This window comes from Equus asinus, chromosome 20 (assembly GCF_041296235.1).
Source record: "Equus asinus isolate D_3611 breed Donkey chromosome 20, EquAss-T2T_v2, whole genome shotgun sequence".
Classification (NCBI taxonomy): Eukaryota; Metazoa; Chordata; class Mammalia; order Perissodactyla; family Equidae; genus Equus; species Equus asinus.
Window position 1 is genome coordinate 87231319 of NC_091809.1, and position 24342 is coordinate 87255660.

Sequence of the window (24342 nt, forward strand, 5' to 3'; positions counted from 1 at the left end):
GATGAAGCCCAAGAAGTTCTTTGAGACACAAGGAAGATAATGAGACATGGGCAGAGAATACCTAAGTCCCATAGTCCTGCCACTACCTCCTTTCTCTCAACCTTAACTCAGTTGCACAAGGTCTAATTTCTATAACACTTTCAGAAAAATATGTTTGTGATTCTCCTAAGGTATATGGAGAAAATATGCCGTTTAAACAGGGAGGAGGTTAGGAAAATTCCTGGAAGTACTTGAGTATAAAATTAATGATAAAGAATATAAAAATAAATGAGAAAAAGGACCAGTGGATAAATCTTTTGGGCTTTCTTCCCTTTAAATGTGCATTTCTGAGATGTAGATTATATGACATCTTGGGGATGTTGCTACAACAGCAACTGAGCTGTTTCATTAAACAACCCACAATCTAGAGAATATCTTCATTTGACTCTCCTCCTTCGCTTTATGTTTCCCCTGTCCCTCACTTCTGCTTCTTGGGATTTTACTCCACGCGATTTTACTGAGTCAGTCTTTGTTTTCTGGAGAATCTGTATTAAGACAATTGGAACCATAGTGGCTCTAGAAAGCAAGCACTAAGAAGGAGGTTTTGCTTTTAGCAGCAAGGACCCTGTTGCTGATGGTAAGCAGGATAGTGATAAACACTGGTCTGCATTAGCATAATACTTACTAAAGATTTCCCTGTGGTTAATTGGGAGGTGGAATAGGTTAAAAATGAGGCATGGGAATGTATATTAGTTGCTACCTCAAGTGAACGCTAGTAATAAAAATTCTAATGATTGTGAAATGATCCACTTCATTAAACTGCATTAGAAGGCATTATGAACAACCAGATTTAAAAAAAGGAAATTAATAGCCAATTCAAGGCACTTTGTAAGAACAAGTTAGCAGCTTTAAAAAGATTCATCTCTTGAACGTCAGTGCAGCCCAAATGAGTAAGTATCATTTTTGCTTTGGGATAAAAGAGTTTAAACATAAAAGAATTTCACATCAAATTATCGTTTACTGAAAGGAGCCAAGAAAGTATATGCCAACCTTGAGAGTGTCATGCAAGTTTAGTGAAATAGAAGGCTGAATACAGGATAATTTCTTAACATTTGGTAACTTATTCTATGTAGTATCTGGCAAGTTGTAGCTAAAGTACCATGGGATTATAGACTTGAATGTAAGACCTGAAACTATACAACTCCTGGGAGAAGACATAGGAAGTCAACTCTTTAGTATGGCTCTTAGCAATGTTGTTTTGGACTGGTATCCTCAGGAAAGGGGTCAAAAGAAAAATAAACAAATGGGATGATATCAAACTAAAAATCTTTTGCATAGTGAAGGAAACCATCAACAACAAAAAATTGCAAACTATTAAATAGAAGATATTTGCAAATCATATATCTAATAAGGCGCTAATATCAAAAATATATGAAGGACTTACTCAACTTAAGAAAACAGACAATCTGATTAAAAAATGATCAAAGAACTTTAATAGACAATTTTCCAAAGAAAAGATACATATGGCCAACAGGCATCTGAAAAGATGTTCAACATCACTAATCATCAGGGAAATGCAAACCAAAACCACAATGGGATACCACCTCACACTTGTCAGAATGGCTATTATCAAAAAGACAACAAATGAAAGTGTTGGCAAGGATGTGGAGAAATGGGACCCCCTTCACGTTGTTGGTGGGAATGTAAATTGGTGCAGCCACTATGGAAAACAGTATCGAGATTCCTCCAAAAATTGAAAATAGAACTGCCATACGATCTCGCAATTCCGCTTCTGGGTATTTGCTGCCGAGACCAGCTAGGCAGCCAGCCGAAGGGGTGGACGGACTTAATAGACAGAACACAATCTATATTACTCAACGGGACAGGAGACCATCAGCCTCAAGGTCTGAGGTGAGGTCGTTCGGATCACCACATATTTATTTGCTGGTAAAGAATCTCAAGCATGTACAATAGCAGGAATTCATGCCTTCAGGGGCACGCAAGCCGAAGTCCAAAGGTTCTATTCTTCATCCCCGGAAGCATACCAGCCCATCCCAGGTCATTCCCTTGGGGAGTATCTTAGGAACAGTCAGCAAGGTAGGCAGATGGCATTCTGTTCCTGCAAGGGCCAGGCATTCATAAGCCCCTTGCCTTCATGCTCGATAAGATATTCCCTTCTGGCCTTTGATTCCAACGCACAAACAATCTGGTATCAGATCACATGTCTCCTAGTGACCCATTTGGAATTTATTTTTCCTAGGCTTAAAGCCTAGCAAGAATGCTGCTATGATCTCCTTCAGCAGGTATTTATCTGAAGAAAACAAAAACACTAATTTGAAGAGATGTATGTAACCCTATGTTCTGTGCAGTATTATTTACAGTAACCAAGATATGGAAGCAACCTAATTCCCAACAATAGATGAATGGATAAAGAAGTTGTGGTATATATGCAATGGAATATTACTCAGCCATGAAAAAGAAGAAAATCTTGCCATTTGGGATAACATGGATGGGCCTAGAGGGTATTATGCTAAGTGAAATAAGTCAGACAAAGAAAAACAAATGTCACATGATTTCATTTATATAGAGAATCTAAAAACCAAACCAAAACATAACAGAAAAAGACTCATAGATACAGGAAACAAACTGGTGGTTACCAGAGGAGGATGGGGATGGAGGGTGGGCTAGATGAAGGGGATTAAGAGGTACAAACTTCCAGGTGTAAAACAAACGTAATGCAAATGTAATGAACAGCATACACAATATATTCAATAATATTGCAACAATTTTATATGGTAACAGATGGTAACTAGGTCTACTGTGGTGATTGTTCCGCAATGTATATAAATATATGTGGTATGCATGTACAATTAAATATATTTATATATTATTAAAATATATAATTACGTAATATTTTAATCTAAATTATATATAAATTTAAAAATATAAATATATAAAATATATAATAATACATATATAATTATAATACATGTGTAATACAAATATGTATTATGATACATATATAATATATATATAATATATGTAATTATAAATGTACATAAATATATGTATTCTATCATGTATACCTGAAACAAATAAGATATTGTCTGTCAATTATACTTCAATAAAAAAGTAGAAAATAAATAAATAAGATGTACTGAGATTCAATCCTAATAATCTAATTAATGGCTCCTGAAAAACTATACATATCAATGGCCCTATAAATTAAGTAGAGTTGCAGATTTTTCTTGATTTAATATTCATAGAAGTGTCAGATGTTTTAAGGAGGTGATTAAGCTACAGAAGATTTACTACGTGAGAATTAGAACCACCATTTGATTCTATTCCTGGAGAGGGCCTATAGAATATTTTACCAAGGTTTGTATTAAGAAATGTTGAGGAGGGCACTTTCATCACTGAACAGCTATGTGGAATCTCACCTCTAAGATTGGAGTTGACAGTGTAAGATGTTGCCATGAAACTAAGATCCATAGCATCAAAGAGGACGATGCGATTACTAAATGGCAGATGACAAAATGCCACAGTTTGTAACCAGTGGTAAGATCTAGAGATTCAGGGGTAATCAAGGGTAAGATCAACATAACTGGTAAAATATTAAGCCAGCGTAGAGTAGAAATGTTTTGATCAATAGGAATCTGTAATAATGATTAGAAGATGATGGTACTACCAGTAGTGAGTAAATCCATAGGCAACTATTGTAGTGCTCAACATGTCTAATGATGACGTAGATAATGATTATGGTAAACAAATATAATAATATATTGATTATAATAAGCATGATTTTTGTAGGAGTTTCAAGCAGAAAGATGATGTCAGATGAAAAGATTCTGCTTCTTTCTGCAGAATGACATTGGCATATCACCATGAACCTATTTAGTAAATGTTTTTCAGATTTTTCTCTAAAGTATCCTAAAGCCTACTTTAGAATATATGCCAAAATAAATGCTAACTAGGGAAAGAAAAATGCTCAGACTTTCAAGAACTGTTAGATAAAGCTTCTGAGATGAAAAACACTAAGTATTCAAAAAGTATAATTCCATAATGACTCTCCAGTTAAAATAAGGCCTGTGAAAGCCAGTTGAAAATTGGCATGTTGGGCCAACTATACCTCAAAATAGGTCTAATGATTTTGCACAAAGAATTTTGTGGTTATTTTTCCAGTTCCTAAGTGTAATTGCCTCCAATATTCACGTTCAATTCACCTGTTTTCCTTCTTCATCAAAAATGATTTTTATAGACGCTATTAGATAATCACCACAAAATTGAACAGATGGTAGCTGTAATTGCAGGTACCTTGCTAGACTTGGTACCTCTACTGGAGAAGATGAACAGAGCCTCTGGAACTTGATGTGTAGTAATGAAATAAATAGAATGAATAAACTTAAAATTCCTCACTTTCCTATTTTTAATTTAACTAAAACAAAGTTCAGTAAACTTACTATAAAGGGCAAGATAGAAATAATTTTAAGCTTTGCCAGCCATATAGTTTTTGTTGCAATTATTCAATTCCACCACTGTAATGTAAAAATAGACATATATTAAACAAAACTTAACAACCGTGTCTGTGTTCCAAAAAAGCTTTACCCAAAAAACAGGTGGTGAGTTGATTTTGGCAAATAGGCTGTAGTTTTCCATACTATTTTAAAAGTTAAGCAACTGTAGATAGAAAACATATTATCAATATATTGTATTGCTACAACACATGTAAAAAAATGTGTAACAAAAAACCATGAAGAATAGGAGGGAAGAGTTAGGAATATGATATGAGGTTCTTATGCTAAAGATGAAATGGTATTATTTCAAAACATACTATGATTAATCAAAGGTATGTATATATTGTAAATATTTTAAAAATGAATTTAATAATCATTCGATAATGGAGATAACACAGATTCATTAAAAAATATTGAATCAAAACAAGATGATGGAAAATAAGGAAAAAAGAAAAAACAGATGTAACAAGTAAGAACCAAAGTTGGTAGATTTTCAATGAAACATTTAAATAATCACATTAAAAATGAACAATTTCAATAAATGAACTAAAAGTGACAAATTATTGGATTAGATAAAAAACAAAATCTATCTCTATGTTCCTGCACTTAAAGATCTAAGTAGCATAAATGGAAAAGAATGGAAAAAGATATACAAAAAAACATTAACAAAGAAAAACTGAAGAATATATATTGATATCATACAAAATATATTTCAAAACAAAGACTATCTTAAGGAGTATTGAGTAACAATGGAGGTTGAAAATACATGTATCAAAAACTTGTATATTTGAAGAGATATGAAGAAATCTACAAATATAGTGAATTCAACACTTCACTCTCAGTAATTCATTGAGCAAGTGAAACAGATATCACTAGCTACTGGACCAAACTGATACTTATAGACATTCTATCCAAACCACAGAGGGATATTATCCACGTTTTTACTAACTAAATTTGAAATTTTAAAGTGATTTTAGTTTTACATATAATTGTCAGCAGTACCGAGAGATTCTGCATATCATTTATCCAGTTCTCTCCAAAGTAACATCTTGTAAAACAACATTACCATCATGATGTTGACATTGAGACATTCAAGATACAGAAGATTTCCATCACTACTAGAATCCTTCAACTTGTCCTTTTATAGGCACAGCCACTTCCCTACCACTCTCACTCGACTCCCTTGGCCTTATATCCTTGTGACCACTAATCTATTTCAATAATTTTTATTTAACATTTAAGCAATGTTACATAAATTAAAGCATATAGTATGACATCTTTGGAGACTGGCTTTTTCACTCAGCATAATTATCTGGAAGTTCAACCAAGTTGTTGCCTCTATCATCGTGGTTTTTTCACTTCGATCAATGAGTTATAGTATTCCACAGTATGAATATACTGCCATTTGTTTAACCATTCACTCATTGAAGGACGTCTGGGTTGCTTCCCTCATTTGTCAATTATGAATAGAGCTTCTACAAGCATTTTGCAAAGGTTTCTATGTGAACATAAGTTTTCACTTCTCTGGGATAAATACCCAAGACTACAATCAGTGATTGTGGATTATTTGGCAGCTAAATCTTTGCGTGCTAAAATACTGCTAAACTGTTTCCAGAATGGCTGTCTCCTTTAACATTCCAATCAGCTATGCATGAGTCATCCAGTTTCTCTGCATCTTTGCCAGTATTTGTTTCACTATTTTTTTCATTTCAACTATTCTCATAAATGTGTAGTAATATCTAATTCTGTTTTTAATTTTCGTTTCCCTAATGTCTAAATGCAGGTTTACCATATAACCCAGCAATTCCACTTCTTGGTATATACACAGGAGAAAAAGAAACCATGTTCACACAAAAAATTGTACACAAATGTCCATAGCAGTGTCTTTCGTAATAGCCAAACAGCAGAAATAACCCAAATGCACTTCAACCAATGAATGGTTAAATAAAATGTGGTATAGCCATACAATGGAATATTATTTGGCAATAAAAAGGAATGAAGTTTTATTATCTGCTACAAGATGGTTGCAATTAAAAAACACTACGCTGAATAAAATAAACCAGTGATACAAGAAAACATATTGTATGATTTCTTTTATCTAAAATGTCAAGAAGAGGCAAATCTATGAAGACAGAAAGTAGATTAGTGATTGCCTATGGCTAGAAATGATTGGGCAAGAAAAGGAGTGATTGCTAACAGATTTGAGATTTCTCTTGAGAGTGACGAAGATATTCTCAAGTTCGTTGCAGTGCAGTAGCAAAAGTGAGAATGGACAAAAATTAATTAAATTGTACATTTTAAATGAGTTGTATGATATGTGAATTTTACATCAATAAATTTGTATTAAAAATTAGATGATCATATTTGTATAGAACTATTACTGGATTTTATAGTCTTTTCATTTTATCTATGTGTCTAACCCTCTGACAATACCAAACCGGCTTGATTACTATAGCCACATAATATCTTGAATTTGAAGACTCGTTTTTCCACTTTATTCTTTAAAAAAAATTATTTTAGCTATTCTAGATACTTTGCCTTTCCATATAAATTTTAAGATAACATTGTCTATAGTGGCAAAAATCCTGCATGTATTTTGACAGGAATTGTGTTAAATCTCTCCATCGATTTGGGTAAATTTTACATCAGTACTCTGTTGAGTCTTCTGATCCCAGCGTATAGTCTCTCCAATTACTTAGAACTTTAAACTTTTTAAGAGAATTATTTTGTGGTTTTCATACTGTACATGTTTTATTAGATTTACACTTAAGTACATCCTTTTTTAGCATGAATGTAAATGGTTTTGATGGCTTTTTAATTTTTAAGTATGGATTTTGTGTGTTAATTACTAGTATATAGAAATAATTAAATTTTTAATGTTGATCTTGTATCCTAGGGCCTTGCTGAACTCACTTGATTGTTTCAAAAAGTTTCTGTTTGTAAGTTGGTTTTTGTAGATTACTTTGTGTTTTCAACATAGACAATCCTGACATTTGAAAAGAGGATTAGTCTTCTTTTTTAGTTCAGTATGTTTCTTATTTCCTTTTCTTGACTGATTGCACTGGCTAGGATTTCCAACAGTATTATGAATAATATCAATAAGAATGCATATCCTTGCCTTATTTGCAATCTTAAGGGAAAGCCTGCAGTCTTTCACTGTAAAGTATAATGTTAACTACAGTTTTGGTTTTTTTTTTTTTGTATGCTTTCGCTTTTTTTGATGCTCTTTGTGAAGTAGAGGAAGTTCCCATTTGATGTATTTTTTTTGTGAGTTTTTAACATGAACGAATGCTGAATTTCGTAAAATGCTTTTTTCCTGCATTGACTGATTGATATATTAATATGCTTTTTTCTTATTTAACTTGCTACTTTTATGGGTTTCATTAATTGACTTTCAAATATTGAACCAGCCTTTCAGTCCTGTAATATACACCACTTGGTCATGTTGCATAATTGTTTTTCATGTATTGTTGAATTATATTTGCGAATATATTTTTAAGGATTTTTTTGTCTATGTACGTGGTTATTGGTCTGCAGTTTTTATTTTTTGTACTTCCTTGATCTAGTTTTAGTATCAAGGTTGTGTTAACTTCACAGGATGAATTGGGAAGTGTTCTCTCCTCCTTCACGGAAGATATTATAAAGAATCAGTGTTAATCGTTCTTCAAAAGTTGAATAGAATTCTCCAATGAAATTATCCAACCTGGATATTTCTTTGTTGCAAATTTAAAATTTCTTCCTTAATTGTTATAGGGCTATTCAAGTGACCTATTTCATATAAATGAGGAGTGGCAGTTTGTGGATTTTGAGGAACTGGTTCCTTTAATTTACATTGTCATTGTTTTTATAGAATTATTGATGTCCGTAATATCTATAGTGATATCCTGTTTCCTTCCTGATATTGAAAATTGTGTCTTTCTTCTCTCTCACTCCTTTTGTCAATCTTGCTAGAGGTTTGTTAAGGTTATTTATCTTTTAAAAAAATCAGCTCTTGGTTTCATTTATTTTCTATTCATCTCCCATATTCCTAAGCTCTTACTCTCTGTTTTTTGCTCATTCTCTGGTTGTCTTTTCTTTCCTTATTATGTCTGATTTTCTGTACTAAAAAAGAAATTATTAGAAGATAGGGACAAGGTCTTATGGATATTGCTCTGGGTAAGTGTAAAGAGCATGTTACTTCGCCCTGACCTGGGAGAGCTGGGACCACACTCAGAACTTCCCTCAAACTTCTGTATTTCAACTCCTCTGAATGTTTCACAGTCTTTCTTGAATGTTATCCTTGAATACAGGAAACAGGGAAAAATCTAAAGTCCTCTTTGTTACTTTATGTTCTTCCATGATCCCAGCAACATAGAGATGCACACTGCTGTACTAAGAAATATTTTGGTTCTGAAATTGTTTTCACTTGGTAAATCTTTCTGTGCATATTTGACTTTAAGTTTCCTTTGATGATATTTATCTATAAGTGTATGTTGAATGATTTCATGAGGATGCCTGTTGATTTTAGAGGTGAATTTTTGAATTTGAATTCAGGTGATAATAAGTTTCAAATGAAACATACTTAAGGCATTTGGCGTATAGATATTATAATATGTATATATCTTTTATCTCTGCTTTTCTTTATGTTAGTGTGGCTATGTTTAGATATCCACATCTGTCTGTCTTTTGCTACATTAGTGATTTGTTAGGTTTGTCCTTATCATTCAAAATTTGGGAAGTTCTTTATTTTATATCAATCCAAATACCAATTTTTTTGCTCACAAAAATAGTAACACAATATTAATTATTTTGGTTCAGAACTACAGAGGATGTTACATTATTTCTCAACATTGGCTACACTGTGTCTAGAATCATCATAAGGATATGATGGATATGTTTAATCATCATGAAGGATGTGTTCCTTAGTTTCTAATTGTGTCTAGTGTCGGGAATTTTCCTTTCCCTTTCTCTAATAGACCAATATAGATAAGAAAGAACACCAATGCCTTCTCTTGCAATCTACTAAAATATGAACTAACCATCTCAGAGTATGCCTAAGAATTTTTTTTCTAGGAATAGACCATATCTTCTATTCCAGCCAAATTCAGAATGCACAATCAAAATATAACTGTGTTCTATCCCTGCACATTTTTTTAGGCACTCCATGGCTGGAAACTGCTCATGCCTGGATTTACTTTCCCTTCTGTTGTGTTTACATTGAGGCTATTACCGGCAATGTAACAATTTTGATAGTCAAATTAACACAAAAAACATCTTCTTGAATCCAATATCCTTCCTGGCCATTTTATTAGTCATAGATCTGGCCCTCTCCACATTGTCGATGCCACATATGTTGAATACCTTCTGACTTAACGCTCTTGAAATTGGCTTTGGAGCCTGTGTGACCCAGCTATTTCTCATAAGCACCTTCACTGGACGAATCTGTAGTTCTTCAGGCCATGGCTTTTGAACATGCACTATGTGGCCATTTGTGCACCACTCCATTGTACAACCGTCCAGACAGTCTGAGAGCTGTAACGAACTGGAGTGGGTATTGTATTCAGTGCAGTCATGCTCACCTTGCCTGTGATCTACCTAATCCACCGTATGCCCTTTTGTGATGCTCACCTTATTGCCCACACCTACTATGAGCACATTGGCATTGTCAAGTTGGTTTGTGCCAACATTTGAATCAATGCCGTCTATGGTTTTTTGTTGCTTCCTTTCTTGTCCTTGTCCTGGTACTGGTTGGAATCTCCTATGACTACATCCTTCAGCGGTATTTCACCTCAAATCCCAAGTTGCCCGTTACAAGACGCTGAGCACTTATGGCCCCCATGCTGCCTGTTTTCTGTACACCCTCTCTCTTCTCCTTCATTTGTAACAAATGTACTATACTAATATAAGTTGTTGATAGTAGAGGGAACAGTGAAGTGTGCCTGGGAACTCTGTGCTATCTTTCAATTTTTCTGTAAAACTAAAAAAATTGAGTTTATGTAAAAAATAAAAAGCAAAGAAATCATTGGATTTGGAAATTTCAGATTCTTTTGATGATGAACACAAAATTTTGTCTACATTGTCTTACAATAACTAAAATTGCTGTGTAACCTATTAGAAATTAAAATCACATTTGGAATGATCAGAGAGCTCTCCATGCTGTCAAAGAATTATAGAATAAAGGTGAAAGAAAAAACAGAATCTAAAAAGATGGCTTGGCATTTGTGGTCACTTTTTCTTTAAAAATGTCTGATGACTCTTGCGTAAGATAACAAGAAGATAAGTCAGATTTTCTTTAAATTGCTTTGCCAGTTGGACCATATTTTACTGGAGTTTGGCATTGAGGGCTTATTAACATGGACCCAGTTGATGCAAAGGAGTGATTTCCAGTTCTTTATGAACTTTTCATGTGTAATATATATATTTTTTATTATAATAATGATAAACTCCAAAGTCAGGATATTAGTAGTTAGATTTGATGAGGAAATGAGAAACAAGAGTATACAGCATGCTTCAATTTTAATCCATGTTTTATTATTCGTGCTAAACAGGGAGTGCATAGCTTTTTATTTGTATTTTTCCTGAATCTAAAATATTTTTATGATGAGAATTATTAAATACAAACATTTTAGAGAAGTCTGAAGCTGTTCAGTGTAAGTATGATAGATATTGAAGATTATGACGGCTCTGATAAGAAGTAGAAGAATGACCTGCATGCTAAATGGAGGAGGCAGCAGAGAATTACTGGCTGGGAAACTCAACTACATTTGGGAGCTCAAGTTTATTTTGGTTCTGTGAAGAAATATGGGGAAATTTATTTAAAACTAAATGAATGGGCATCATCTACAAAGCTAGTGGAATTTTCAATTTATTATTAACATTTACTAAATAGTTATTATGTGAAAGATATACTATCAGGCCAACCACATGTTATCCTTCATTTAAACTTTACATAAGCCACATGAAGTAGATACCATTTTACTCCCCCTTTTCCGTATAAGAATATTAAATCTTAATGAGGTTGTGTCTTGCTCAACTTCACACAGCTGGTAAGTGGATGAGCTTGCAAGAGGACACAGGCAATTAGGATCTACTCTGCTAGGTTCAACCACATTATTATATGGTTTTTGAGGGGGTTAAGAGTTCTCATGATTTGTAATGGCCTATCTTCCAGGCAAGGAGTTTAGTTGATTTACGTAGGCTCAGGTACACATCACTGATTCTGTATAGTCGGTCTTTATCTCTAGAGGAGGACAAAACCCCCTGGTGGATTTTTAGACTTTTAGCATAGGCCTTGGCTGAAAATGGGTACCTTTGAGCCCTTGTCCTTCACAAATATGACCCTAGCGAATTTCATTTGGAGGCTCTCCTTTGGGGAATATCATATAAAGGATAAAAACTCCATTCCCTGTTTGGGTTTACATGGAAATAAGGAGTCTAAGACAGGCTCAGAATGGCTTACGGTGCACAGTCTGCTGAGTCTACTACACGTTTCCCTAGTCTCCCAACAGGATGACAGGCAGAGAGGAAGAAAGGACAAGAGGCAGAAGTGTCATAAAGCTGAGGAGAGCAGAGGGGCTGAGATTGGGTTAATGATATGAAGGAAGTTCTATATTTATATGTCATAGCAAATATCCTTGATAGCTCCTATTTGCATTTTTATCTTTTTAATCATTATAAGATCAAATGTCTCAACCTAGGAAGATTTGTTCATTGTTTCCTATTAGGGTGAGGTAAAAAAAATAAAATAAACCCTTAAGATGTTCTTTCATATCTCAAGGCTAGGGTGATTAAAAGTAAAGATCTATAAAAGAAACAGTAGAAATAGTCTAGTGCATTTCTGAGACCTGCTTTAGGCAGTGCAGATCAACAGGTAACTCCATACTCAAAATGAGTATCATGCTGTATAAACAGTTTACGGCATGTGCGGACACTTGAAAAAAAAAACAAACTGTGCTATGTTTCCAGAAGTCACAAGGTTTTGCTGATGTATTCCCATCTACAGTGTTGGCACTTATCTGCATATGGCACTTATCTCTAAGGGTCCAGGATTTTCAGTTTCTAGTTCTTTAGAGGGTCATGTATTGTGTATTGGAAAGATTAACCATTTTCCACAACTAAAGAATTCCTTAGTTTATCATCTAAAATTACCAAGATAGCCAGCAAACTTTGGGTTCTCTTCATTGATTATCTCCATCACTCAAGATTTAAGACTAAGTAACATCCTATTATACTAATTAAGCTATATTTCATTTTCCTTTTATCAAAGAAACCTTACAGTTTGCTTATATTTTGTTTATTACTTACCGAAACAACAGAATACAAAGATCACAGTTAAAACAAACTGCGTGTTTGATTTTAAGTTCACTATTCAAAAAAAAACCCTTGAAATATGTACAGTCATGGGCCACATGATTGCATTTCAGTCAAGGACGGAGCACATGTAAGACGGCAGTCCCATAAGATTAGTAGCATACAGCCTGAATATGTAGCAAGCTATACCATCTAGGTCTGTGTATAAAGTTCAACTCTCCATGATGTTCTCACAATGAAATCACCTAACGATGCACTTATCAGAAGATATCCCCTCAGTTAAGTGGCACATAACCATATTTAACATTTCCTTAACCAATATATCAGGCTCAGTACTAGATTTTAGATATAGAGATATAAGTAAGAGAGCGTTTCTTTAACGTTAAAGAGCTTACTTTCTAGAAATTAGATTAAACGTGCAAGTAAATATAATTTCAAATGATTTTGTAAAATGTTATTCCAAATACAATAGGCATGTGTACGGGACAGCTTACCCTGTTAATATTTCTTCCTTTCCCTCCAAATTTGCAAGAGATTTACTTCCTCTCTTCTTCTATCTACTTAAATCTACCCTTGAGTCTTTTGGCATTGCTTTTCTCTTACTTTTTTTTTTTTAAATCATTATCAGCCTGTCTAGATTATAGCTGTGAGAGACGGGAGACCCATTTTTACAGTCATTTATTATTCACCAGAGCTTAGAATAATTTAGATTCTCCTTAAAAACCAGAAAAAATGGCTGGACCCATGGCCCAGTGGTTAAAATTCTGCACACTCTGCTTTGCAGCCCGAGTTCATGGGTTTGGATCCTAGGCATGGACCTACTCCACTTACGAGCTGTGCTGTGATGGCATCCCCCACACAAAAAATAGAGGAGGATTGGCACAGATGTTAGCTCTAGGCTAATCTTCCTCAAGTAAAGAAGAGGATGATTGGCAATGGATGTTAGCGCAGGGTGAATCTTCCTCACCAAAAAACCAAAAAGAAGCAAAGAAAACAGAAAAAAAAACCTTTAAGAATCATTTATATAACAGTTACTTGTGTTAATTTTACCACTTGCAAAAGATAAGCAAACTGTTGCCACAGCTTTCATATGTATATATAAGAGACAATATATATATGTATATATTTATGTATATATATCATATATGCATATATATCACTGTTCACAACATCATATAACTTGTGTATAAACATCTATTAAGTTACAAAGAAGATATTTGAGATTAAGCCAAAGAGTCATTTGATAAGAAGCAATGTTTGGTAGCCATGTCTGCAATTCTGTTGCCCAACAGGGATTACACTTTTAGTTCTCTAGTCTCCTCTGGACCACTCCATCTTCTTGGCAGGAAGCATACATTTTGAAGCCATGGGACACTCAGTGATATGTTACAATGAAGAGGCACCCCAAAAATTACTCTTAACATCGCATAATATCTTACTTTCTAGTTTCTTTCTCCCTCCCTCCCTCTCCTTCTCTCTATATCTGGATTAAAACATTTCTCTGAATACCTAAGGCTTTCACACTTAAGCATCTAAACCAAACATTTCTATTGACATGGACACTCTTTCCCTTCTTTGGCTGGGTATTCCTGACTTTCAATTCTGGCCAACATTTATTCACTCTGAAAAATTCTGTCACATCTACTTTGCCGTAAACATAATGGAATTGTAAATCACCAAATACTAGGTGAAAGAACATTTGTTTTCCCTGGCTTTCCACTATAATGAGTGAATACTATAAGCCTCCCTTAAGATTTGGGACACTTCACTAGTTCCAAGTGGGTTGGTCATGGTGAGACATAGAATGTTCTTCATAGTACATTGCAATTTGTGTTTTCTCCATTTGGTCTCCTTCTCAATACCTTGGTTAATTGATTAGTATTTTTGAGCCAGAGATCACTAACACGCATAAATGAAGAAAATGATATATTATGAACATCACCTGTACCATCTGAATTTGGATGCACCCCACTTTTGAGATCAGTACATTAAAATCTCCGATGATGACCATTCAAAGATGATGAATTTAAACATTTTCCCCTCAGATGCTGTTTTTAATAATCTGTAAAGCTCTATTGGCAATTTGAAATACAATTACAGAAAAGAAACAATAACTTGTGTCTCTGTGTGTATGTTGTATTACGTTATGTGTATTTCTGGTTAGGATTTTTAATTCATCAGTAAGCATCCGTCTTCATTAGTATATAGAAGGAAAACACAAAGAGAGTAAGCACTAAGGAATCATGATCCTGGTTATAATCTTTGTGTATATATTATTCCTTTCATTCATTCACTTATTATCTTCTTCATATATGTGTGTATATATTTATATATGTGTGTATATGTATATATAAGTAAATGTATGTAAAGAAGCAGATACACAAATACATACATACAGCAAAAGATCACCTTCCATAGAATGAATAAAAATGCATTATGAAACAAAGATTTAGAGTAGTAAAATTAATTCAGTATTCTGTAACTAAATTCCAATTATGAAAGTTTTACTAGCATAGAGTATGTTAATTATTCTGACGAAAAGGCTATTGATGGGGTCGATAATGGGATAAACAGGTAAGATATCTGCTTTTTTCCAGTACCACAAAACATCCTGGTAACAGACTGGTACCTTCCAGTATGGATCAGCACACATCTGCAATGAACACATTCATATGAAATCACAAGCAAGATGTCCCTTTCCAATGACGCTCAGCTCCATCCCTCCTCCTTCCTGCTACTGGGAATCCCAGGACTGGAAAACATCCACATCTGGATTGGCTTTCCCTTTTGTGCTCTGTACCTGATTGCACTCATAGGGAACTTCACCCTCTTATTTGTCATCCAGACTGAGCACAGCCTCCATCAGCCCATGGTCTACTTCTTGGCAATGCTGGCTACCATCGACCTGGGACTGTCCACAGCCACCATCCCTAAGATGCTGGGCATATTCTGGTTCAGACTCAGGGAGATCATTTTTGGTGCCTGCCTCACTCAGATGTTTTTCATTCACATCTTTCCTGGCATGGAGTCAGTAGTCCTTCTTGCAATGGCTTATGACCGATACATAGCTATTTGTAATCCTCTCCTTTATAACACAATCCTTACTAACAAGATCGTAGCTTTTATTGATTTTGGGGTGGTTGGGAGATCTTTCCTCTCTGTATTCCCCTTAATATTCCTCATCTTGCGATTGCCCTTCTGTGGACACCATGTCATTCCCCACACATACTGTGAGCACATGGGTCTTGCTCGTCTGGCCTGTGCAAGCATCAAGGTCAATATCATATATGGTCTGGGGACCATAGCTATCCTGGGACTTGACATCATGGCCATTGCTCTGTCCTATGTCCAAATTCTCCATGCTATTTTCCGTCTCCCCTCCCGTGAGGCCAGGCTCAAGTCTCTCAGCACCTGTGGTTCCCATGTCTGTGTCATTTTGGCCTTTTACACCCCAGCCCTCTTCTCTTTTATGACACATCGTTTTGGCCAAAATGTTCCTGGCTGCATCCATATCCTTCTGGCCAATCTCTATGTGGTTATTCCACCAGTGCTCAATCCTGTCATTTATGGAGTTAGGACAAAGCATATCCGTGAAAGGGTGCTCAGAATATTTCTCCAGAAATAGATAGTGGATGAATATCTCCAGTTTTTGTCCAAAGGACTAAACGTTAACATGCATGGATCTGAGGAAGGAGGAGAGGCCTTGAAAAGGATAAATGAGGTAAGGCCATGACCACTTAATGGGAAGGGTGTCTTCTTTTGTGCATTTCACTTATTCATGGAGAGAAAATACAAGCTCTGAATTCTAAATATCAAGGTGGACGAGTAATCATTCTATATGGTTATTCTGAAGATGAATATGATGTGTTCATGATTCCCAGAGATCTAAGTGGTCAAGTTACAGAAGATATTTTTCCACTTCCCCTATTGGCACCAGATATTCCCTCTTCTCTTTCTCTTTCTCCCTCTATCTCATTCTCCTTCTCCTTACTGTTTTCCTTCCCTTCCACTTCTTCCTCCTTATTCTATTACTCACCTTCTTGCTTTCTCTCTCCTTCAAATTTGTCTCTGCCAACCTGCTTCAATGTGTTTTACCTTAGCTTTCTTCTTCTTCACTGACCCCTCCTTCCTTAGTTTATTACTCCATTTCATTTACTCTCAAAGTATGAACAGCTTTTTTCTTTTTGTTTTTATTGAGTAGTTGATTGAATTAGTGGAGGAATTAGAAACAAGAAGTCTAAGCAAAGGGGACTAAGTAGAAATAATATGCATTTTTACAGACACTAGAAACTCAGTATGTTTAAATACATAAGCATCTCAATAAAGATACACCCTATGTGGTTTATAGAAGCATATTCATTTAGAAATCAATGATGGATGCACTTTGCTCATATCGAATGTCTCTCTCTCTTCCGCTTAAGAACAATTCGTTAATCTCCTGGTGTTATTTGTACAGTTGGCTATAAAAGCTATTTGCCTTACAAAAATAGGCTGTGTGTTTGTTAGGAAAACATAGAATCTCTGCAATGAAATATGCTGAGAGCGAAACATATAGATCTGCAGAATACTCCCGAGTCTCTGAATAGGAAGAGATTATTTCTATTTAGGGAGTGAACATATGCTCAGGTATCATGTATAAGTTAGTGATTGATAGGGGTTCCCAGGACTACCGTTCTATTAATTACGCATTTCAAGAGATAAAACAACATGAGGATGATCAGAGAGACTTGATAAACTTTATTTTTGCAGATTCAGTGTAAGGTAGAGCAGAGTAGTTAACACAGAGATTGAAGAACGCACCAAATCTAGCAGGGTAGGTTTAGATCAGATCACACACCTATTTTCTACGTCAAAGGATTTGTATTTAACTGATAATGGCCAGTTCTGCAACACTGAGGTTTCTCTCATTTGTAAGCTGGAGGCAAATTCTCTTTTTTATGAGGAAAAGAGACAATATGAACACAAGGTTAACACTGCATCTGATGTATGACATCGACTTAAATTGTAAGAGATTATTATTATTTTCCTGCTCTCAAGACCACTGCTATTTTTGGACCTGATAGAACACTATTGCTTTTTGATTATTCTCAAATTTAACTGGAAACTCTATTCCTGCTGCATTTTTATTTAAAACTATAAATAAGTAGATACTCTGATATCCTCGAATTACATGATGCACTCTGAAGACTATAGTCAAGAGTAAGAGAGAGGTGCCCACCAATTAAGGAAGAGTATCAAAATAAAGCATATTTGAAATCAGCATCATCTTAAATGTGCAAATAGTAATAAACAAATAAATTATTCAAGATCGTGTAATAGATAATGCTTCTAAAACTCTCCTGTATCAGGGACAGGTTCAAATACTTTACATATATTATTTGATTTTACTATCACAACAATCCTATGGTTTAGGTGTTATTTTTACTTCCACTGAACAGTTGAGCAAAATGAGACGTGTAGACATAAAGTACTTTGCCCAAAGTCACACAGCTAGTAAGACATGGAGCCTGAATTCCAAACCAGCCAGCGTGATTTCACAGCTCAGTTTTTAGTACTATATGACAACATAATAATATGTATCATCTTTGATGGATTCCCTTAACATATGTTACTTGCATTTGATTTTTTCATGATTCAATGTTAAGCGGAAAAAACCCCACAAGTTACAAAATTGTATACAGTATGCAAACTACCAAGAAAATATAATTTTCACAAATAAATTTGCAAGATTTTAAATTGTTTATTCCTAGACAGTGATAATTATTTTGGGGGAAATTTTGTTAATTGTATAAAATGTTTGATGTTGAACGTAGATAATTTTTATTATTATAAAGTATTATTAAGAAATGAGGAAATAAAGGGGAATGTTTAAAAGAAAGTAAAATTGAGTACCTATGTTTAATCATTTCTTCCACTCCACATTTTTCTGGTCACATTTTAAACTCACTACATAAAAGTCTTTTATTGCCAAGGTTCCTAAATACACGTATCACTCATTTCACATCTTAATTCTTGATCATTATTATTCATTTCTAATGGAATTTTTGAGATAAATCCTAACTCCTAATCTAATTATTAAAATTAAGATTATAAGATCTCTAGAGGAAATAACAGGGTAATACATTTGAGACCTCAGGGCAGGAAAAGATTTTTAAGCAAGGCACATGAGTAAAGACACCTCGGATTTTATTAAAATTAAAATATTTTACTCTTGCTTTTTTTTGAGGAAGATTAACTCTGAGCTAACTACTGCCAATCCTCCTCTTTTTGCTGAGGAAGACTGGACCTGAGCTAACATCCATACCCATCTTCCTCTACTTTATATGTGGAATGCCTACCACAGCATGGCTTGCCAAGCAGTGCCATGTCCTCACCCAGGATCTGAACCGGAGAACCCTGGGCCACCGAGAAGCGGAACGTGTGCACTTAACCACTGCACCACGGGGCCTGCCCCTATTTTACTCTTTTAAGAACTTCTAAACGATGAAAGGGCAAACCATAGACATCAAATATTTACTATGTATAGCATGAGAAAAGCCATGTAAGCAGACTATATAAAGATATTCTATAACTCAATTATTAAGACTTGAAAAAAAACAATATAAAAGAAGGGGAAAAGAATTTGAGCAATTACTCATAAAGAATGATATGTAACATCTAATAAACCCAAGAAAATGTGCCTAGAATTTTTAATCTTAAGGAAAATGCAATTCAACTCTTTAATAAAATGACTTCTCATGCCCCAGTTGATTAATACACTCAAAAATACATTGACAATACAAAGTGGTGACAAAACAAATAGAGAACAACTGAAAATCTACTGAGTTGATCATGCAAAAGAAAAAAATTACAGTGTTTAATACATATTATGCTATACTTGTCCTATGACCTAAAAATTCCACTTTTATGCATTTAACCAAAAGAAATAGAAGGATATATCCACAAAACCCCCAATATTGGCAATCATGTCAACTTTATTCACAATACCACAAAGAGGAGATAACCCAAATGCATTCAACAAGACAAAGGATAAACACATTAGGGTATATTCCTACAATGAATTATTATTCAGCAATAAAAAGAAAGAACTACTATACAGATTACAACATGCTAAAAACAAACAAATATGCTTTTTTGAGTAAAATAAGTTACAAGGAAAACTATAATACTATATGCTTCAATATATCTAAATCTCAAGAACAAGCGAGACAACTCTGTGGTGACAGAAGTTAGAATTGTGTTTGGCTATCTTGGGAGACAAGGAAGGTTGTATGAGAAAACTTTCTGGAGTAATGAAAATATGCATATTCAGATTTACATGTTGGCTCCGTGAGTACATTCATTTGTCAAAATTCATTAAATTGTACACAAAAGATCTATGCATTTTGCTACATGTTAATTATTCCTCAAGAGTAAATAAACTATATACAAAATATTCCAGGAAAAAAAAATAGATGCTGTGTAAGATAGACTGTCTACTCCTTTGAGCTGAGGAGGATTAAAACATTCTACCAGAGTCAGGATCCTAAAACAAACCTATTACTATTCAAAATCAAGTTTGGGATGAGACTTACTGCATCAGAATGAAAACTGAAAAACACTGCTGGGGTTAAATTTTTTGGTACTCATACATTCATAAAGGAGCATGATCATAGTTCCCAGCTCAAACTCTCAACTCAAATGATGCAAGCACCTGCTGGTCATTGCTTCTCTCTTAGATATCCTGAAGTTTCAACTACAAAACCAGTTTTTGCACTGGACATCACAGGAGTTTTAGTAGAGATCATCACAAAATTTCTAGACAGAAATAGATTTAAGTTACAATGATGGTGAATTTATAGGAGAGGATAAAGTGAGTGAGACAGAGAGAGAGGAAAACAGAAAACAAAAGAGACAGATGAAAAAGGGAGAGGAAAAGGAGGTAGGGAAATATCTCACTTAAGATGGATCTTGAAACCCATATAACACAATACATAAAGAAAGTGAACCAGAATATTCACAGAAAGAAAACAAATCAGTCCAGAAAAAACTTAAATAAACAAAATGAAGAAATATGCAAATGTTTATCATCTTCAAAAGTAAAAGATTAAAAGTTTAGAAAAGATTACAATAATTGAGTAAAAAGAAACAACCAATTAAAACTGAAGTATCATGAAATAATTATTATAGCCAAGATTTATAATCGTTGAATACAAAAAAAGTAGAAATCCTAAAAAGTAACTATAGAGACTTTACAAGTAATAATGAATAATTCACTAAAGATGTAACATACAAGAGTGAAAAAATAAAATCGAATGGCTGTGAATTATAGGTAGATCAATGGAGAATAAATTAAGAGTTTCTAAAATATTATTTATAGGATTTTTAAAAGAAGAAACTGGAAAATAGGGTGTGGGAGCTATATTAAAAGATATCATGTATGATAACTAATTACGAAAGCAATTATAAATATATACATCAAAAGTTTATTCAAAATAATTACCAGACTAATATAAAGATATTTATAATATAAATTTGTAATTATAATATGCAAATATAAAATTATAATATAAATTTGTAATATAAAATTGCATCCCACCAGCTGTATTAAAATATCTATTGATCAAAGATATAGAGAAAAATAAGAGCAGATATGAGTAAGACAATTCAGAAGCTGAAAAAGGAAAGATAAACAGCCAGATGCAATGTTCTTAAAGGCAACAAAAACGTGAGCTGAGAATTAAATACCATTTTTTACTAGTCTGAAGAAAAATAATCATCAATTTCATAATTGATTCTCAGCTGAATTATCATTTATGAGAGTGAAGAAAATACATTTTCAGAAGTAAAAAATATCAGGAAACTTTTACCTGTTACATATTGAGACTGAAGGGATTCACTTCAGGTTAACCATTTGTTTCATATGAAATATAGTATACCTGCACTAGAAAATTGAGCTTCTTGTTCAGGGAGCAAGAGGTACACACACACACACGCACACACACACACAAACATATATACATACACACATAAACCTGAAAGAGAGAGAGAAATAATGAGACTCATATTTTGCTGGGCAATTCTACTCTATGTTAATACATTAAATTAATGCTGTTAATGCCCATATCTTCATTTGGGTTCCCCTGAAGGCATAGTATAAAGATTATCCAGGGGTATGTGGATATAATGGGGGAAATTTTGGCCAAAGTGATGTGTCATAAAGGAAAACAGAGCTGATGTATAGAAAGCAAGAATTACAAACACATGAGAACCATAGGCGCTGAGGGACTTGAGTCAGGTTTCACAGGAGGGAAGATGGAAAAGAGTGCAAAGTATCTGAACATAGGAAAAGGCAATGGCCATGATGTTAAACACTAGACTACAAATTGCACATAAGCCATAAATAATATTGATCTTGTTGCTGGCACAAGAAGGGCAAATGAGACCCATGTGCTCACAGTAGGCGTGAGGAATGTCATGATTTCCACAGAAAAGCAATCACAAAATGAGAAATGCAAACGAAATCAACAGAATAAATGCCCTCGTTAACACACCAAGACCAATCACAGAAACAATCTTGTTGGTGAGGATGGTGCTATATCGGAGTGGGTTGCAGATGGCCACGTAATGGTAATAAGCCATTGCCAAGAGGACTATTGATTCCATAAGTGTGAAGTTACGAATGGAAAATATCTAGGTGAAGCAAACTTCAAAGATGATCTCCACGTGGTTGAACCAGATCATCCCAAGAATATTAGGAATGGTAGCTGTGGAGAGACCCAAGTCAATGGTAGCCACCATGGCCAGAAAATAGAACATAGGCTGGTGTAGACTGCTCTCAGCCTGGGTCACAAACAGAATACTGAAGTGCCCTATGAGTGCAGTCAGGTACACAGCGTAAAAGAGAAAGCCAATCCAGATGTGGTGTGTTTCCATTCCCAGGATTCCAAGCAACAAAAAGAAGAGGTGAAATTAGGCGCCAGTGGGAAAGAACATCCTATTTGGTAATGAATAAGTCTTCAGAAATATAAACTCACCTAATCTACAGGTCACTGGATAGCTTTCTGTAGCTTTTGAGGTCTAAAGATAGTATAAGAATACTTAATTAGCTACCTTCTCTCATCGTCACAATCATCACCAACAAACTCCCCTTCAATGTCAACCAATTTAAAGTTCAGGTAGCCTCTAAATATAGAGATGGCCATTAATTCCAGTTGATTGAATGACAACACACAGAGATCAACACATGGGATGGATAATAACTATTCAATAAAGAATAAATTCACCAAATTTATGCCAAAATATTAAAAATTACTTGAAAGGATTAAAATTGATGCATTTGTTAGTATTTGGTCATATTATTACAAAATAAGATAGAGAATAATTGTAACACCACAGCATCAACTACCAATTAGTGAGGTGCTGCCATGATTTGCATGACTTTTTATCAGACTGCAAAAATCATCTCTGTTATTAAAACAAAACAAAATCTTTCAAGGAGAATATTAAAATTCCATATTTTATCTATAAGTGATCTAAGGATCAAAAAGGTTAAGAGGCTTGTCAAAGTTTAAAATGGTTTTCATGGAAGCTCTGGGAAACCAAGACAGGGAGAACAGTATTGAATGGAAACAGAAGGAAAATGGAAGCAAAGGAAAAGGTAATGTATGACTTACCTATAATATATATACAAGTACCACACACACACACACACAATACTCCACACACAGTGTACAAATACACAACGTTTTTTTTAAAACTTACAACATCTATCTGAATAAAATATGGTAGCATTTCTCATTGATAACTGAGTCAATTACAACTTTAGGAATTTAAGATAAACGTCAACCAAAAACTAGACTGATAAAAAAAAAAAGCATTGTTAAATTAGGTGCATAATAATTCAATCACTTTCCAAGTTCCCTAAACCCTTATTCCATGTTTTGATGTAGCTCACTTGTATCATTTGAGAGGGGAGTATTTCCAAAGCATTTATTTACTCCTTTCTGTACTTATTTAGTAGTAAAAAGTATCTCTTCTGGTCATTTGAAGATTCCACAGCAGCAATAAAAATTACAACCTCATTTCAGCAAGAAGATGTATTATCTAGACATTGGTATAAAAGGGAAGAAAACGAAAAGGAGTGCCTGTGATAAAAGATTATGGAAGGAGCAGTTGAGTGTGGATGGTAAATGTGAAGAGAACCAAAACTAGGTAGGAGCAGGGGACTGTTAGCGAGAGACAGTCTGTGGCAGTTGCAGTAGGAATAGAGGCTATTTCCATAAGATTATGTGATTGCAATGGAGTTGTCAATACTTTTAAAAGGTATGACAATGAATAACAGGAGGAGTGAAAGTAGGAATTATTCATTGGAGGCAAGATTCTAGGAATCACATGGGTGGAAATCAGCAAAAAATCTGCAAAGTTTTTCTCTTTCCAGTATATACATATGTAAGAGTTTCTCAATTAATGGGAAAGTTACTTTAAGTACTAGATGTAGATTTTATTCCTAAAGAGTAGAAATAAGCTGCTTCTCTGGCTTTTCTAAGAGGAAAGGATGGTACTATATTATTGACTGCAA

The 24342-nt window shown here is 34.4% G+C and overlaps 1 protein-coding gene and 2 pseudogenes across 1 annotated transcript; 2 read left to right on the forward strand and 1 right to left on the reverse strand.

Moving 5' to 3' along the window:
• The first annotated feature begins 1701 nt into the window (after positions 1 to 1701).
• LOC106830106 (olfactory receptor 52J3-like) lies at positions 1702 to 10378 on the forward strand (annotated as a pseudogene).
• Positions 10379 to 15471: 5093 nt separating this feature from the next.
• LOC106830352 (olfactory receptor 52E2-like) lies at positions 15472 to 16407 on the forward strand. Its single transcript, XM_014839934.3, has one exon. It carries the CDS (start codon positions 15472 to 15474, stop codon positions 16405 to 16407), a length of 936 nt encoding a protein of 311 aa, XP_014695420.3.
• A 5483-nt stretch (positions 16408 to 21890) lies between these two features.
• On the reverse strand, positions 21891 to 22715 carry LOC106830107 (olfactory receptor 52E2-like; annotated as a pseudogene).
• Between the last annotated feature and the right edge of the window lie 1627 nt (positions 22716 to 24342).

Bases quoted from the DNA above. Each gene is read 5' to 3' on its own strand.
- LOC106830352 (XM_014839934.3), top strand. From the start codon at position 15,472: ATGTCCCTTTCCAATGACGCTCAGCTCCATCCCTCCTCCTTCCTGCTA.